Below are 17,058 nucleotides of genomic sequence, written 5' to 3' on the forward strand. Positions count from 1 at the left end.
GCTTTATTTTAATTGTTTGAGCAAAAATCGGGGGGTGGCTTATTTGATGGGGATGCCTTATCATCGGGGAAACACGGTACATGTATGCTCATGCAGCTAAACAAACAAAACATAAAAAGAAAACAAAACTTACCTGAATTATGAAGTGCAGGTTTCTCTCACTAAACAATGTGGCTGGCATGTTTGTAGACGCAGATATAAGACTTCCAGTTTCACTTCCGCTAGCCAAAAAGGTGCATACACAACGCATGTACGCGTAGGGGCACATAGCAGGTTCGTACGTACACGCACGTAGCAGGTTTATATTGCGCAAAAATATGCGCATCAAGATTTTTTTTTAATCCGGATGGCCATGAACAAAGCTGATTATGGCCTTTCAACAGCTTTAAAAATATCACAACTTTTGTTGTTAATTATAAATCTGTAGGACCAGCCAAAGTTAAATACACTGCGAGATTATAAAGGAGATCACATCAAAAAACACAAATACAAATTAGTAACACAACTTTATTCAACATAACCACAAAAAGGTCAGAATAAAATAGATACTACACAGACACCACTAAATTTAAAAACAAAAATAAAAACAACAGAAAACACATGTACACCCACACTTTCATATAAAGCCATATTATTAAAAAAATGGCCCAAGATAATATTGTATTCAAAATATGTGATTTGGACTCATCAGGGGTGGAAAATTGTGCTAGAAATTAGTTATGAAGAACAAACATTTAAAAGCAGTAATAAACACATTATTGCAATGAAACAATATGGCTACCAATACAATAATATAGCATCAAAGTTAACCTATTGCAAGATGGACATTGAAACATTCAAAGTGTAACCAAAAAAAGTGTGCTGAATGGTAAGCCAAGTATACTAAACTCCGCCCTCCCCTTCAAAACCAAAAAAGAAAAAGGACGCACTTATATATGCCCAAGGGTATAGGCACAGTGAAGTCACTAAATTTTTGCTGTTAGTTTTTTTTTCTTTAGTCATTCCATAAATAATTATTACTACGATCCTTTAGATTTGACTTTCTACACCAGTTGTCAACTATCTAATACAAAAAATGCAAATACATAAATATATTATGAAAATATATATATATATATATATATAATATATATATATATATATGATTTAATGGATTGTAATTCCAAGGCCTAAGAATAATAAATAATTTCAATTTTAAGGATATAAATGTAAAAAACTGTATTTTACTTTTATAATACTATATTAATACATTTATATTACCATTACCAGTAAACATTATATACAGTTTCATTACCTGCCCATTTTCCCATCGATTGGAAAAAAGAAGGTGATGGTATTCCCCAAAGTCTTGGAAAAAGGTACTTGGAAAATCCTAAACATTTCAGTATGAGTTGCAGGCATAACAGAAATCCTAGTACTGTGAAGAACTGCAAAATAAGCATTTCCATGACGGCAGATTCCTGGATGCACTCAATGCTCTGCCTCATTTGCTTCTTAGTTACTTGCTGGAGTGTTTTTGTCTTGCAACTGTTAGAGAAAGATATCTGAAATCACATGTATCCCAAGAGAACATGGAATAGCTTACAGTTCAGCTTACATGGTTACTCCTTCTCTCCTCCTTTTTTTTTCTTTTTGTTTTAGGTTTATAGAGTATCTGTGTTAGATATTTAACTCACAATGTAAACATTTGCACTTTTTGTATTTTAGGACTGCATATCTACTTTTTTAGAACTGCATAAAATATATTGAGCAATTTATTTCTACTATTGGTATTTGCAAATGTAAAAGAAGTATTAGCTAGAGTATAGCTGGATTCACCTCATTTCCCAGCCTGCGGATGGGACAAGAAAGGAGAAGCAATTCCTCTAATAAATCATTAACTCCTCTCAGCATGTTACCTGTCAGCCCCAATGCTGCCCCTCCTTCTACCAGTATGGGTGCCAGTGAAAAGAGGATGATATCAACAAAGATTTAGGTACACCATATATATGCGTCTTATATGGAAAAACACATTTATTTTAATTTAATTACTATATAAATAAAAACTGTTCATGGGTGAGAATATAAGCATCTGTTCCTCCAATCATTGAATGATAGTAACCCTCAGATGGGTTTGCTATCACATTTACGCAGGTATTAAACCCTATTTAATGAACAGTGGTGCTTAATATGTGACGCTATATAAATCCTGTTTATTAATAATATTAATATTTATAATTATTAATACCACACATAGCACCCAAATCATTTTCAGTTCCAAAGAAGGAGCAATGTGTATTGTCCCATAGTACCTTTTTCATGACCCTGTTGTGTGTAAATCCCTCTTTTTAACCCAAACTACCTTATTGTAGGGACTGCAACAGTCAGGAGGAGGAATTTACAGTCTCTGACAATCTCTGTGACCAATCAGATGCCGGGTGTGTGTCAATGCAGGGAAAACAAGGCCCAATCTCCCTATTTCTCTCACAGCTCAGCAGTCACCCTGCTCATCCACAGTCACACACATGGTTCTTACACTCTGCAGACATGATGTATATTATAATGTTCAGGTAACCTTAATCAGAACAGCACCATCTCTTGTTTTACAACTGAACTCTGGGCAAACTCTCCCCCTATGCTGCACTAGTATTCCAAACAGGTTTTCACTAACCTTTATCAGTTTTCCTCTGTCGCTGTTGATGGCACAATTAATCACAAACCTGGGCTCTTTTTTTATTGTGTCATTGCTCCATTAGCATTGGAGGAACAGACTTGTAGTGCCATAAACACTAAACTGCATTGTAAGTTTATTAGAAATCTGTGTGAAGTAAACACAATGCCCCTGATTCATCAATAAAATCCGCGCTCGCTGGAAGCGCGAAAGTATGCGCGGCCAGCGATCGCGGTTTACCGCGGTCCGGACTCGAGTGTGCTCGTACACGCGCCTCCTCACTGCCAGCCGGATTCCTGCCTTCATAATAATGACGCCAGTGTAAAGCTGCCGGAGATGCGCGGCTCCGGCCGCGAGCTTTTCAGTTGCTGAATAGCGCGATGGCGTACGATTTCGGATCGCAAATACGAATGCGCGAGCGATAATCCGATTCTGCTTGATGAATCAGGGGCAATGACAGCAGATTAGTAAACTTCAAGAAATACATGAGATTTCTCGGCTTACATCATTGCCTCTCACACACTGTATCAGTTTACAGGCATCCCTGATGAAAGGAGAGGGCCTGGACAGTACAGATTAGGCACACTGACCTACTTGATCCTTGTACGCCATCTAACAGTAATGAGGTAGGTTTAAGACATCTGTTGCAGCCTCTAAAGATGGTATGGAAGTCACAGTGTCCAGGGAAATTAGAATAGTCAAAGAGGAGACTGTGTAAAAAGAAAATTAAGCCTGGAGTTTGCCTTTAAGCAAAAAAACATTACTTAATTTAAGCCAGGAAAACATTGTTTAAGAGATTGTCAAACTGAATTTGAAACCCATCTATTATGAATTGGTATGTGGAACACTAAAAATAAATTATACCAGGAAATTAAATCAACTATTCTACATTACACATGAAAATATGTTCACAAGCCTAAAGAACACTTACACAGAATATGTTATATTATTATTAAAGCTGACTTATGACTGATGGAAAATTTAGGATCTGAGATTCTGCAGGCCTAATTTAGTAACAGTGAAGCTGGAAGCTTTCCTATCTATTAGTATGCAATAGCAGGTACAAAACTGCTGTTTGTAAACTCCAACCCCAACAATTTTCAAATTGTAAATACCATGATTCCCATAGGATCTACTTTTAGTTATGACTGGTAGAAGTAGGGTTTTTTTCTGCTCACTAAAATTGTACCTGGTTTCTGGTCTAATATCTGCAAAATAACATAATTTATAAATGGAAGTTATGGCCCATGCTACACAGGTACATATTTATAACATTTATGCTAACAAGAAAATGTATTATTCTTCCTAACACCTATTTTCTGACAATGGACAGCTGAAAATAAAACAACCTGCATTGGAGATGATAATACCAATTTACTTGAGGGAAAACCAGTTAAACTACCAGTATGATTTGGACATATGGGGGGAAACATATTCCCACAGGGTTAAAATCTTATATTTAATATATAAGCGAGAGTGCTATTGTTAACAGCCAGGGCAGCCTTTGAACATGAGTCAGGAAAGCAGTGGAGAACAGGCTACTGCCTACGGAAAATATAGGGCTGAAAAGACAGTTAGATATAAAGTGCAAAGAGGATATCAAGGGCATTAACTGATTGAGTACTGGAAACAACTCTGGAAATGGTGCATACTACAGCAACCCAGATACTGCTAGTAAATGACCAAATACCAAAAAGACCAAGAGGAAGATTTTTCTTTGTGGCCAGAGCTATTTTTGTAACAGCAAGGTTAACGAAAAAGGTTGTATCTATCCATCATGCTAACAGCATTTTCACCAGATACAGAAAATACCTGTCTTGGCAAAAAAGGCATTGCACTCTATAGAAAGGATAAGTTATTTTATCTCCTTTTTGCAAACTATGCAAACTACTAATCACTTCTTCCACATAGTATGGATATGAACAAAAGCAGTCATAAATGTATTTTTTTAGCATGGTGGCTCAGAGGTTAGCACTCTGGCCTTTGCAGCGCCTAGGTTCGAATCTTGGCCAGGACACTATCTGCATGGAGTTTGCAGGTTCTCCCTGTGTTTAAATGGGTTTCCCCCGGGTACTCTGGTTTTCTCCCACATTCCAAAAACATGCAGTTAGGTAATTGGCTTCCCCCCCAAAATTGACCTTAGACTGTATTAAAGATTATGTATTATATGACTATGGGAGGGACATTAGATTGTGAACCCCTTTGAGGGACAGCTAGTGGCATGACTATTTACAGTGCTGTGTAATATGTTGGCGCTATATAAATTCTCTGTAATAATAATAATAAAATGCAACAATTAACATTATAGATAGTGTTAATTGTTGCATAGTGGACCGAGTATGGCCCCCTAGTACAGGAATGTGTTATTCTCAGAATTACCAGATGAAAAAGAATTTTGAAAAAGAGAACTAAAATAGCCACCATATAAAAGGAATGGTAAGCTGCAATATATTACATTTTTGGGTAAAGCTACTCTTTAAATATGTTCAACAAATCCACACTGTCACAATATTACCATGATAAATACATGTGCTTACTGCAAACAATAGATGTTTCTACAATGGGAAAATGTAAATAGAATTGAGAAGCATTTCAGATGATGAACTGGTCTCTTGAAACTAGCAGCCTGTTTTTTTTTTTTATTGTTTCATAAGTGGGTAATGCACATCAATAAAAATGAAATATTGCATGCAGTTGGGCATATAAGATCTAGAAGATGTGACATGATACATAAGTAAACATCTTGAACTTTAAATCAACATCTTGATTTAGGTTACATAAAATTAGCATGATTAAAGGTAATGATGGACATACTATTGGAAGCATCTCTATAACATTCTTTTAAGTACATTAATAGACACTCTTATTCTCTTTATAAATGATAATTAGACACTTATATTGAAGATGTGTATGTCTCAATACTCTCTAGACATACTATATGCTAATCGGAATCGGCATTTTAGAGGAGTATCCTTTTAAAACCAACATGTCATTTTTTGTATCCACCATGCAAAAAAAAAAAACAGCATAGTAAATTCAGTAGGATAAATCATTACACAATAAAAATGAGAATAATAGAAGATGAAACAAGTTGGGCAGACATGTATTGACAACAAGGTATGAAATCCTGCTTTTTAATTTATGATGTCTTTTTTTTAAGAACACTTTTGCGGAATATTTTCTTTTGTGTGTTTTTTTTTTTTTTTTTTAAACGAGATTAAAGTTATATAGATCACCTGTTGTCAAGGTTTTGAAAAAGAATGGACCCAAGATTTTACATGCATTGCAATATAGCACACTGATTATTGCTTTTTCTTCACCCTTGGGTGCCTTGGTAAAGTGAATCTGTAAATAGTTAGAGAACTGGCTTAAAGACAGCATCCAGAGAGTTGTAATTATTGATTCATACTCTGAATGGTCTAAGGTTATTAGTGGTGTCCCCCAGGGTTCAATGTTGGGACCTTTACTGTTTAACATCTTTATAAATGATATAAAGTTTGGGATTAAAAGTACCATTTCTGTGTTTGCAGATGACACCAAACGATGTAATGGAATTAAGTCCATACAGTATGTCTATAATCTACAAGCAGACCTGGATGTACTGTTTGATTGGGCAGCCAAGTGGCAAATACCATTTAATATAGATAAATGTAAAATTATGCACTTTGGCGCTAACAACATGCATACTTCATACTGCCTAGGGGGAATACATTTGGGGGAGTCAGAAATGGAAAAGGATCTGGGGGTTCTGGTAGATCATAGACTTAATACCAGCATGCAATGCCAAGCTGCAATATCTAAAGCTAGCAAAGTACTTTCTTGTATTAAAAGAGGAATAGACTGCAGAGATGGAGACATTATCCTGCCTCTGTACAAAGCACTGATCAGACCACATCTGGAATATGCTGTCCAGTTTTGGGCACCAGTTCACAAAAAGGACATTATTGAATTGGAGAGAGTGTAGAGAATTAATAAAAGGAATGGAGGAGCTCAGCTATGAGGAGCGATTAGCTGAACTGAATCTATTCTCCCTTTGGAAGAGACGTTTAAAGGGGGATATGATCACCCTGTATATATAATATATAAATGGTCCATGTAGAAAACTTTGTTCCCCATTATTCAACAAGAAAGCACTCTCTGCATCAGGAGGAAAAGAAGTTTAAACTCTGGGATTCTTCACTGTAAGGTCTGTGAAAATGTGGAATTGGCTCCCCCAGGAAGTAGTTTCAGCAACTACTATAGATTGCGTTAAGAAAAAGCTTGATGTTTTTCTAGAAGCACAGAATATAACTGGGTATTAAGGCTTTAAAGTAAAAATACCAGTGACTGTTGATCCAGGGAACATCCAATTGCCTCATGGAACCAGGATTGTATCAGGGTTTTTTTGCCTTCTTCTGGACCAACTATGTCTTATAGGGTTGTATATCTGGGATATGTTTATTTCTCTAGGGGTTGAACTTGATAGACTAATGTCTGTTTTCAACCAAACCTACTATGTAACTATTGTGAAAAAATTTCATTTCATTATTAGAGACATGCAATGCGTTGTAAGATTGTTCCATTTTAGCCATTTGGCCTTGACAATACTGTCAACCTTGAAAGTATTTTTTTATTCCATGAAGCTATTTTATTCCAAAAACTGATGGTATATCATACATTGCTCAAAAAAAAAAAACACAACATAGTATAACTCCAAGTCAGTTAAACATTAGGGATATTATTCTGTCCATTAGGAAGTCTAAACTGTAACATTAGGAAGTCTAAACTGTTACCAATGGACTCCAAGACTAGCACTGTGCAGATAAATTGGCATTTGCCAGAGAGCAGCAGAATTTGCATATTGCCATTGGTTTCCCTTTTTTTTCACAGATGAGAGTAGGTTTACACATATACACATGTGACAGATATGAAAGAGTCTGGATATACCATGGTGAATGTTATCCTGCAGAATCATCAAACATTACTGGTTAGGCAGCAGGCCATTCATGGTCAGGGGGGTAAATATTCTTGGAGGGCCTTGCAGACCTCTATATACTAGGTCATGATATCCTAACAGCTAATAGGTACATGGATGAAATCCCCCAACCCACTGTCAGACTTTGCAATGATACAGTAGGGCTTCCACAGTGAGTTTCTCCTGGCGCAGGACAAAGCCTGGCCCCATGTGGCCAGAATGTGTAGGCAGTTCCTGGATAATGAAGACATTGATGCCATTGGCTGAGCCTTACATTAATTTACCCTGAATCCACTAAAGACCCTTTAGAACAGGGGTACCCAACCCACAGCCCACGGGCCACATCCAGCGCGTGGAGCTGTCAGTTCCGCCCTCTCCTCATTCCCTCTCTGCTCGTCTTGTGGGGGATGGGGCACTCCCATTTCCTATGTTTCTCTATGAGATCGTGCTACCAGAGAGAGAGAGAGGGAGCTGCTCCTCTCCCAGCTTGTACTGTGAGATAATAGTGAAGCAGCAGCAGCAGCATGAGAGGTGTGTCTGTGTTCATGCACAGCTTCATGAAATGTGAAGCTGCTAATAAACCAAATTTAAGCTCTCTACATGTAACAAGTTGCTAGATACGGGGTCCCAACAACAATCAGGGATATTTTCACATTAAGTATGGCTATTTCAAGACCAGGGTACCCAAATTAGGTTTGCATATTGGGGACCCCCTGGGGGCCAATCTAATGGCAATGAACACTAGGGCACTGCCAATTGTCTGTACGCTGTGGTCCCCCTTAGAGTTCACAAAACTTTAAGGCTGCATTCAGGTGGTCAAGGTTGTGACACGGTTACCGCTTCCTCATGGCAAAGGACCCTCAGTACCGCTTAATATATATTAATATATATTATATTGATATCCTGGTCAATAAATCGGTTAGCAGAATTGAATGAGGCATATTAACCATTAGTTAAACAAAGTAAAGGTAACAGGTTATCCACTGGCAGTGAAAGTAATGAGTGGTGTATATTTCATATAAATATGATAGGTTCTTCACATTGTAGTCCCAGCTTTAGATCCTCTTTCATGAAAAAAAAAGTGTAAAACATGGGTTCAATATGAAAAGAATGTCTTGAACCGAAGGGATGAATTCTGGTATGTTAGTTCAGTTGTTTTGTTCAGCAGTCTGAAATTTCTTAAACAGCATTAGAGTCGTGCATTTGTGGTTCCCTGGTTTGTGACACAGCTGTCTTGTTTTCTTCCCAAGCAATAGTTTTTGGAACGCTCTCTTTTGTTTTGGGGACTGCCCACAATGTCACAAAAGAATATGCCACTCCGCCTGCCATGCTGAAACAGGAAACATAATATAGAATTACCTACACGCATTGTGATATTACCACAACCTCCTATTTATTGCTAAGCTGTAACTATATTTAAATACTATGTCATGCATATGTCATAAAAACTATGTAAAGCATATGTCAAGCCAACATTTAGAAAAAAGACAGTACACCTCTACAACAAATGCACATTTGCCTATGTTTCTTTTATCCTAAAAGTACACAAAAATTAAAGTTAATGTGCCAGAAAATCATCTCTGCTCCTAAAGCAGAACTTTCAAGAAAAAAAAAAAGTAAGTCCCACACTGTCTTGGCTTCATTGTTAGGGTTAAGATACACTATAACTATTCTTTAATGCAGGGGTCGGCAAACTTTTATGGCCACTAGGCCATTTCAGGGGTGGACGGGAGCACACAAGGCTGGACTCTTGAGTCCCACCCTAATGGCTCTGCCCACCACCAGGGAACGCCCCCTGAAGTGAAATCACGCTCCTCCGTATGCATTGCGTTCCCTACTTACTGCGGCGGCGGAAGTATCAATGTAGGCCGCGGTAAATAGGGGAGCAACAGCAAGGAGGCGGCTTCGGTAGTTCCTAAACCCCCCTGGCAGATCCAGCTGGCAACCCGCGGCTCCGGAGCCACGAGGTGCCGGGTGGCATTAGGGCGGATCGGCAAGGGGGCGTTAGGCCGGAGTTTTCGGCTAGGCCGTATCTGGCCTAAAGGCCAGAGTTTGCCGAACCCCGCTTTAATTGTTTTCCGTCAAGCTGCCTGACTGCAGAATGACAAAACAGACACTGATCCAATAAATGGATTCAAAAGAAAATAAAAAAAAAACACACACACACACACACACACAACACACAGGTTAGCCTCTATTTATCTATTTATACTCACTACATGGCATCTAAGTTAATTGCTGCTGTGAAGGGATCAATGTATGTCAGTGACTGAATTTTTTAATTTTTAAGGGCTTTCATAAACAGTGGCCATATACATTCCTCTGCATGGGCAATCAAGGTATCAAGTACCCAAGTCTAGTGTACATGTCATAAATGCATAAATGCATTTCACAACAAAATAGATCATAAGAAATAAACCTTTACTGGGTTGGCTGCAGATTTATGCTAAAATTATTTATAACTTATGTATTAAGCAACCATATGTGAAATTTCTAAAGTTTAGTAGAATTATGCTGTAAAACCTAATAAAAATAAGTTAAGAAATACATATAAATAAAAGACTAAATACTTACGACTCCTGTTGCCTACACAACTGAGCACCAATTTGATGCTGATAAATCATTTTTCAAAGTCCAGTTGGGTAATACCCTCCTCATTTCTAGCCGTAATCACAGGTTCTCACTGTTGACCTCCATGGCAATATTGTTTTCTATAGAGAGAAACATAGGAGGGACCATTTCTCTGGGTGAGTCTCAGAGTGGTGTTTACCAGTATGGGCAGCAGGAGAGGTAAAGATTCTGTCTTTTCTTTATAAGTACATGCTATACACAGACATTTCACATATAAGACAAGATCTCTTTAAAATGTAAATGATCACATAAAAGAAACCTTTTGATAAAATATGGCATTATGGGCCTCTCCTTGTAGAAATATAGTTGCTAAGTTTAAAACAATTGGACAGAAATCAGAAAAATACCAGTTTTTTTTACAGCCTGAGGTCTAGCTGATTGGATATAAATGAAAAGATAAACTGTTAAAACCAAACTAGCTGGTAAAAATAATACATCATAATGTGTGTAGCCAGTTAAACACAAACACATCCTACAATTTCTCAATTTCTCCTTTCAATAGGAATGCATTGTGAACCCCCCCCCCTCCTTCATCCCCATAACATTTCTCAAAAAGGTAACAGATTGGGTGCAGATTTATTAGGAGTAAGTAAGATAAAATTCCCAGTGCAGCAGTGGATGTCTAGCACTTTTAATGGATATTTAACAGACCAAAAGAAAGCAAATAAGAAAAGTTCAATGTTAGGGATTTCATACACTTTTACTAAACTGTTGAGGTTCTCTTTTTAATTAACGCTGCTTCTGCACTGCCAGATCATCATGCTTCCATTTGTACTGGAAAAAACAACAGTCAATAACTACATACTTAATTCACTGTGAGAAATCACAGAGTTGATACAGACTACTTTAGTTTTTTTGGCAACTTCAGACATACACCACTGGGACATAACACAGGTTAGAAAAAGCAATACTAGTCAAGTATTAGGATCATTGTAACTGCATATCCAGCATGAGTTACTCTGGTATTAATACAGCATTATGGCAAATAAAATACTGACTTGTGTGAATATAAAACGGAAACCAACAGCACCTGCATTAAACTTTCTATTAAAAGGGCAAATTTACTGCAGAGTAACAATGTTCTGCTATCACAGATATATGTGTTTCTAAGCTTCTTAAAAATGTTAATCAAGTGTCTATGTGGCTACTTTAGTTGGTCTGATGAAAGAAAATTTTCAAGAAATTAAGCTCTTATTGCTAGTCCAGCCCCTATAATAAACTATTTTTATGTTGTATATATGTCACCTTTAATTATGTAGCTTAGGAATCTCCACCCAGGCCTCTCAAAACCTCCAGTTAGGTAGCCTTGACATGTTTACTTAAACACTTTCACACTTCCATTTTTGTACCATTGGCATCTGTACCCAGGCACTTTCACTCCTCAAGTTAGCTCCAGATCACCAGATGTACTTCCTTGCATTTTGTAGGCAAGATGTGTAAACATCAGAAAGTAATTGTTTAAGTAATTCCTGTGGTGAGAGGTTACACCAGTCAAAAGCATGCAGATCAGCTATTGAAAGACGACTTGGAGCTATTCCGTGCCAAAAAAGAAAGATGAGGGATTGGGATCAAAATGCCCGACCAGTCTTTTGTAAATATGTCAGCTTACAACTAATTAGCAATGATTACTAGGGCCCATATATTTTAGTGTCCCAATCTGAACTGTTCTAAGATAATTCACTGCAGTCCATCATGACAATGTTAATGTCATTTAAAGTTGCCACCAGCAAAGAAAGTAAACGATTTGGTTCTGGCTAATCACTGTATTCTTGTAATGGGTTTATATCAATAAATTGTGTTTTTTTTTTTTTATTAGGCACTGTCCTTCTAAAATGTTAACTCCATCTGTAGACAAACTGCAAAGTAGTTACATATTTCCTTTTGTACCTTTTGAAACTTTATGACCCCCCATCTTTAATAAAGTAGGCATCCAAATAGAAACATTGGGACTGGTACCAGTATATTATCAATCAAATAAATTCAAAAGTGGAGAAATCAACAAAACAGAAGTACATTAAGACTGTGATTTTAACAGTATATCACAAGCCCAGGAAAATGTTGTTGACTAAGAATTTCTGTTTCCCAACTAAAGATCAAGTCAGATGGAGTTGCCCCAGCAACATAACAGGGAAAGAATTTGCCATATTAGACAAATATCTTTTCCAATCTGATCAGAAAAGCAACAGACAACTTGTTTAAAAATGTTTAATTGTGGGTATTGGTTTATAATATATGCTTCCAAGAAGAACTTACTATTCTCCTCATGTAGAATTTAATCAGGTCATATTAAAAGTACATCTAAAGGCTCCTGTGTGTCTATGCAGCTTACAAACACCATTACTATTTAATGCAGAAGCCTCAAATAGTAAAAAATAAATAAAATTAAAACTATAAAACTTCCTTTACCATAACTGAATAAACCAAATACTCAATAATCCCTCCAACCTGCCTGATCGCTCCAGGTATCTTGCAAAAAAGCTGAGCATACAAAGATTCTACTTTGCTTCCCAGGATACTGGCAGTCCCAGCTTCCTCTGTATGTGAAGGGAATGAATTAACTTCTAAAGCTACGTACACACGGCAGATTTTTATCGCCCGATATCCGGCATCGGCCAATTATCGGGCGAAAATCTTCCGTGTGTACAGTCGGTGTCGTCCATCGTCCGGACGACCGACCTGCCGGATCCACAGACGATGGACGACAGCCGATCGTAATGAAAGGGAAGGGGAGAGCGCGCAGCAGGGTGCCGCTCCGTCGCTCTCCCCCCTCCCCTCTCCATAGAGCATGAACGGTGCTGTATGTACAGCATCGTTCATGCATCTTGCAGCCCCTTGTCGTTGGAAAGGATCGTGAAAGATCCTTTCCAACGACAAAAATTGCAAGTGTGTACGCAGCTTAAGTGTTCCAAATTGTGTCTTTCATGCTCCCCCTCCAATACACTGCAGCTCATATTGGGAGGGTTTCAACAGGAGAGGAAATATTGCCAAGGCAGAAAGCAGCGAGCAGGACTGGATGTGGCCAGATACTGATTGACAAGCTACATTGACATTGTCACTCCACTTGTAACATCTTCTCACCTCACGCAAGAAGGTACAGCCTAAATGAGTGAAAACTGGACTCTAAATTCAGCCATAGTGCATCATTGTCACATGACAGGAAGCTGCATAAGATGGATATCACTGCCAAAATTAACTGCTATTCCTAAGACTTTGCAGAAGGACTAAGAAAAAATTGTAAGAGCAGATGCATTTCGTTTTTTTTTTTGTTTTTTTTTATTAGGAAATAGGTTGTAGTGATGAACCGATATAAGGTAACTCTAGTGATTCTGGTAAATCAATATATAGAAGGTAATATAAGCTTCCCTGTGCATAGAAACAAAATGACAATTTGCTGAGGAACTCTAGCCATGACATTATCTCCTATATTCTATCTACATCATCACTGCAGCACTAGATGGCTGCATCCATTTAACATTCTTGAGAGCTGGTGATGGGTCCTTTCCTGAATGTTGTTGCTTAAAAATGATGTCCAAATAAAGCTTTATAAAACTCAGGTTAGTAATTGTACACTGTGTTTATATTACATACCACAAAGCTAACAGAAATTTAAATATTTCAGTCCTAATAAATATCACAAAGCATTTCCTGATGAATCTAATTCTTTATTATTTAAACAAACAGCACATGCAATGTAAACTACTAAGTAGCAATTTAAAGGATTTATATCAGCAATCAACAAAAGGATATGAAAACACAATCGCTCTGCTGCCAAGCTTTGTAAAAATTCTAGTGTTAACATTTTTTTAACATGAGATGTAAACATATTAATGAATGTTAATGCCATAAAAGTATAAAAAATGTTGAAAAGAAATTCTTCCATCTCTAATCTACTTTGTTTTTCAAACCTAGGAATGTAGACACCAATCCATCACCGATTTGTACATTAAAAACATTGTGTTAAAATTTCCAAAGATTCAATGAAGGAACAAAATGCACAAAATCATGTGCCATTCATTTTCATGATGTTAAAGGGAATCTATCAATAAAGAAATATAGATGCTGTCACTGATAATTTGCTTTTTGTTGCTCTGGGATGTCCAATGAACTCTTAATTCACTAGTAAAACTTCTCTTCAGCATTTTTTAGCGTAAAAAGGAAAAGAGCCCACATTTCTGTAATATTTTTTCCATTCCATCTGTGACCTCATAATGAAATTATTTCTCACTTCCCATCTACTAAGCGTTTATACCCGACATGTGAGTGCAGTTAGCAGTTGTGTAAGAAGGCATGGACAGCAGTAAAACTCTTTCATAAGTTCTTAATCTTCCCCACTCTACCAAAAATATGTTTTTTCTGTGTCTCTGTTGAAGACATTTTTTTTTTGTTTTCATAGTGATAGATTATATATTTACCAAAGGTCAAAGATGTGGCTCTAGACCTTCCCTGAAGTTGGGCTGCAATTACCACTCCCATTTAAGGTTAGTTTTTCATTATAAATGAACACACTGCTTCCGGCCTTTATTTTATTTTTAACACAGAAGGATTTTCTTTATAGTTACATTCAGTTTTCTTTTATTTATAGTTAGATGGTGGATTTACATCTGTTTTTAAGATCTAACAGTTCCTAAATACACACACACACACACACACTGAACGTGTTTGAATATGTACTTACCAAATATTTAATCCTAAAAAGTTTAACCAAGAGAAACTGTAATCTCCACCCACAAAAATCCCAATGTAGGCGACAGATACATTCTAAGGGTAAAAAATATGTAAAATGAATATAAAAAGTAAGAATAACATGCATTCAACACTTTGCGCCTGCCAGGAAATTTAACTGGCACACCTGACACAAAGGAAATAGGAGGAATGCCAATGGTGACCAGTGAAAATGCTTACATGCGTTGGGTAAAGTCAGAAATAAACCATGAGCTTAATAAATCTGTGCCAGTGACTAAAAAAGTATTAAGTAATATTTTTAGAATGCAACCAATATTTTTAAAGGATGGTTAGCATTAGCAAATTCTATTATATTTAAGGTTTTGTTTCAATGTTTTAAATGTTTAGTAAGCACAACCCCATATATTTCAATGTAATGTATGGGTAGCATTAGGTAAAAGTAAATCTGAGCAAAGATTAACATCTAAGGTGATACAATTTGCACTGCAAGAGAGCATTTCCAATTGCCAGCACATTCCTCATTTAAAGGACTTGAAACAGCAGTGTTCCTGTGTAGCAATGAACAGTTGTTGGAACCAGCTCTACACTCTCTCACCTCCTGAATCTCAACTTTGTTCTGTCACTGTGATTAGTCTCTTCTAAATACAACACTGAAGAACGGGAGATGAAAAGACTAGTGGTAAACACAAGAGTTGTCTGTTATCTGCATATAAGAGCACCCTAATTAATGGGATTAAGTATTCAACAAGAAATTAAAATTGGCATATAGCCCACAAATGTGTTTTGTATCCAATTAACAGTTGCACCTACAATGCCAAATCTGGAGATTAGGTTAGTGATGCAAAACTTTGTAGAAAAAGCATAAAGAGAGCATAAATGTAGGAGGGCCACAGAAACGTGTATTTAGAAGCCAAACCTTTTTTTCTTGTTTAGCCCCACTGAATACTGTTTCCAAGACTCAAAGAAAGAGAAAAGCCAAAGTTTTGAGCTGTCATTCGAACAAAAATAAAGGGGGTACCTTAATGCAGGGACAATAGTCTATGAGGGTATTTCCCTTACAGTTACATCTAAAAGGGGAGGAAGTAAAAAAATCAACCCAGTGTAACAAATAGCAATAGATAGATATAGTCATATAAGCCAGTAATTGCACTGGTTGTAGGGTGTTCCCAGAAAAGGCAACATAGAATGTCCTGTCTCATGCATGAGCTGTTCTAAGCAACTTCTTCAATATAGGATAAAGAAAACAATTAAACACACGGCTCATTACACTAAAAATTAGCTGCTGGGCCAAATGAAACAAAATACTTAATTGGGCTACAGGGTTAAAAAATCCATTAATGTCCCAGCACTGGCCCACAGGTCCTACAATATGCACATCTGGCATGGACTAAGTCTAAATAACAGACTTTACTAATATCCTAGAAATAACGACATGCAAAATATCCTGTAAATATCTATGGACAATTCTTTAACTATAATTACTAACAAATTTCACATGCATTTCTCACTTACCTTGAGTGCACCAATGACTGTAGTGGTAAGAGCTGAGTTGTAGTAACTGCAGAGCACTATTGCATACAGTAGTATGAATCTGAGGAAAAATTACCAAAAAAAAATATCTGAAAACAATATTTATATGTCTCTTGCTCATTCTGGTCCAATAACTAAATATAGTAGGTCTTAGTTTAAAAAGTTTATAATGGAGATCTGCTTTGGAACATAAAACTGCAACCAAACTGAAAGGGATAGGAGGCAGACACTTTGTGGCCAACTGATCTTGAAACCACTACCAGTTTTTCTCTTTCTATGTAACAGTTTGGCCTGTGAATTCTTCTCTTCACAATAACGGTCATTCCAGCTCCACACATGTCCAAAAACATACAAAGGTAAGGACAGTCAAACTGTCATAAGACTATCCTATCCTTAGTTGCCCTATGATGCTACTAATAAATAGAATAGTTATTTATTATTCAAATAGACAACTATTTTCAAGATGCAAATGTGAAAAATCTATATGATAACCATAAGTTAAAAAAATTAGTTAAAAAGTTTTCACAAAATAAAAGCAGCCCATGCGATGGGCGGACTGTGTCCCTGCACACAACCCGCCCAGATCTGAGCCTGCGATGGGAGAGTGAGC

General features: G+C 37.0%; 2 protein-coding genes across 2 annotated transcripts in view; both read right to left on the minus strand.

Moving 5' to 3' along the window:
* Nucleotides 1–1,486, minus strand: part of HSD17B3 (hydroxysteroid 17-beta dehydrogenase 3) — a 69,525-nt gene extending 68,039 nt beyond the window's left edge. Inside the window, exon 1 of the mRNA XM_072413744.1 lies at nt 1,295–1,486. Within this exon, the coding sequence (XP_072269845.1) occupies nt 1,295–1,448 (154 nt within the window). The 5' untranslated portion in view covers nt 1,449–1,486. The remainder of the gene's footprint in view (nt 1–1,294) is intronic.
* Nucleotides 1,487–7,254: 5,768 nt separating this feature from the next.
* Nucleotides 7,255–17,058, minus strand: part of SLC35D2 (solute carrier family 35 member D2) — a 40,237-nt gene continuing 30,433 nt past the window's right edge. The window contains exons 10-12 of the mRNA XM_072414990.1: nt 16,431–16,509; nt 14,911–14,993; nt 7,255–8,934 (exon numbers count right to left, since the gene is read on the minus strand). Of these exons, the coding sequence (XP_072271091.1) occupies nt 8,784–8,934; nt 14,911–14,993; nt 16,431–16,509 (313 nt within the window). The 3' untranslated portion in view covers nt 7,255–8,783. The remainder of the gene's footprint in view (nt 8,935–14,910; nt 14,994–16,430; nt 16,510–17,058) is intronic.

Source organism: Pyxicephalus adspersus, chromosome 6, assembly GCF_032062135.1.
Source record: "Pyxicephalus adspersus chromosome 6, UCB_Pads_2.0, whole genome shotgun sequence".
Lineage (NCBI taxonomy): Eukaryota > Metazoa > Chordata > Amphibia > Anura > Pyxicephalidae > Pyxicephalus > Pyxicephalus adspersus.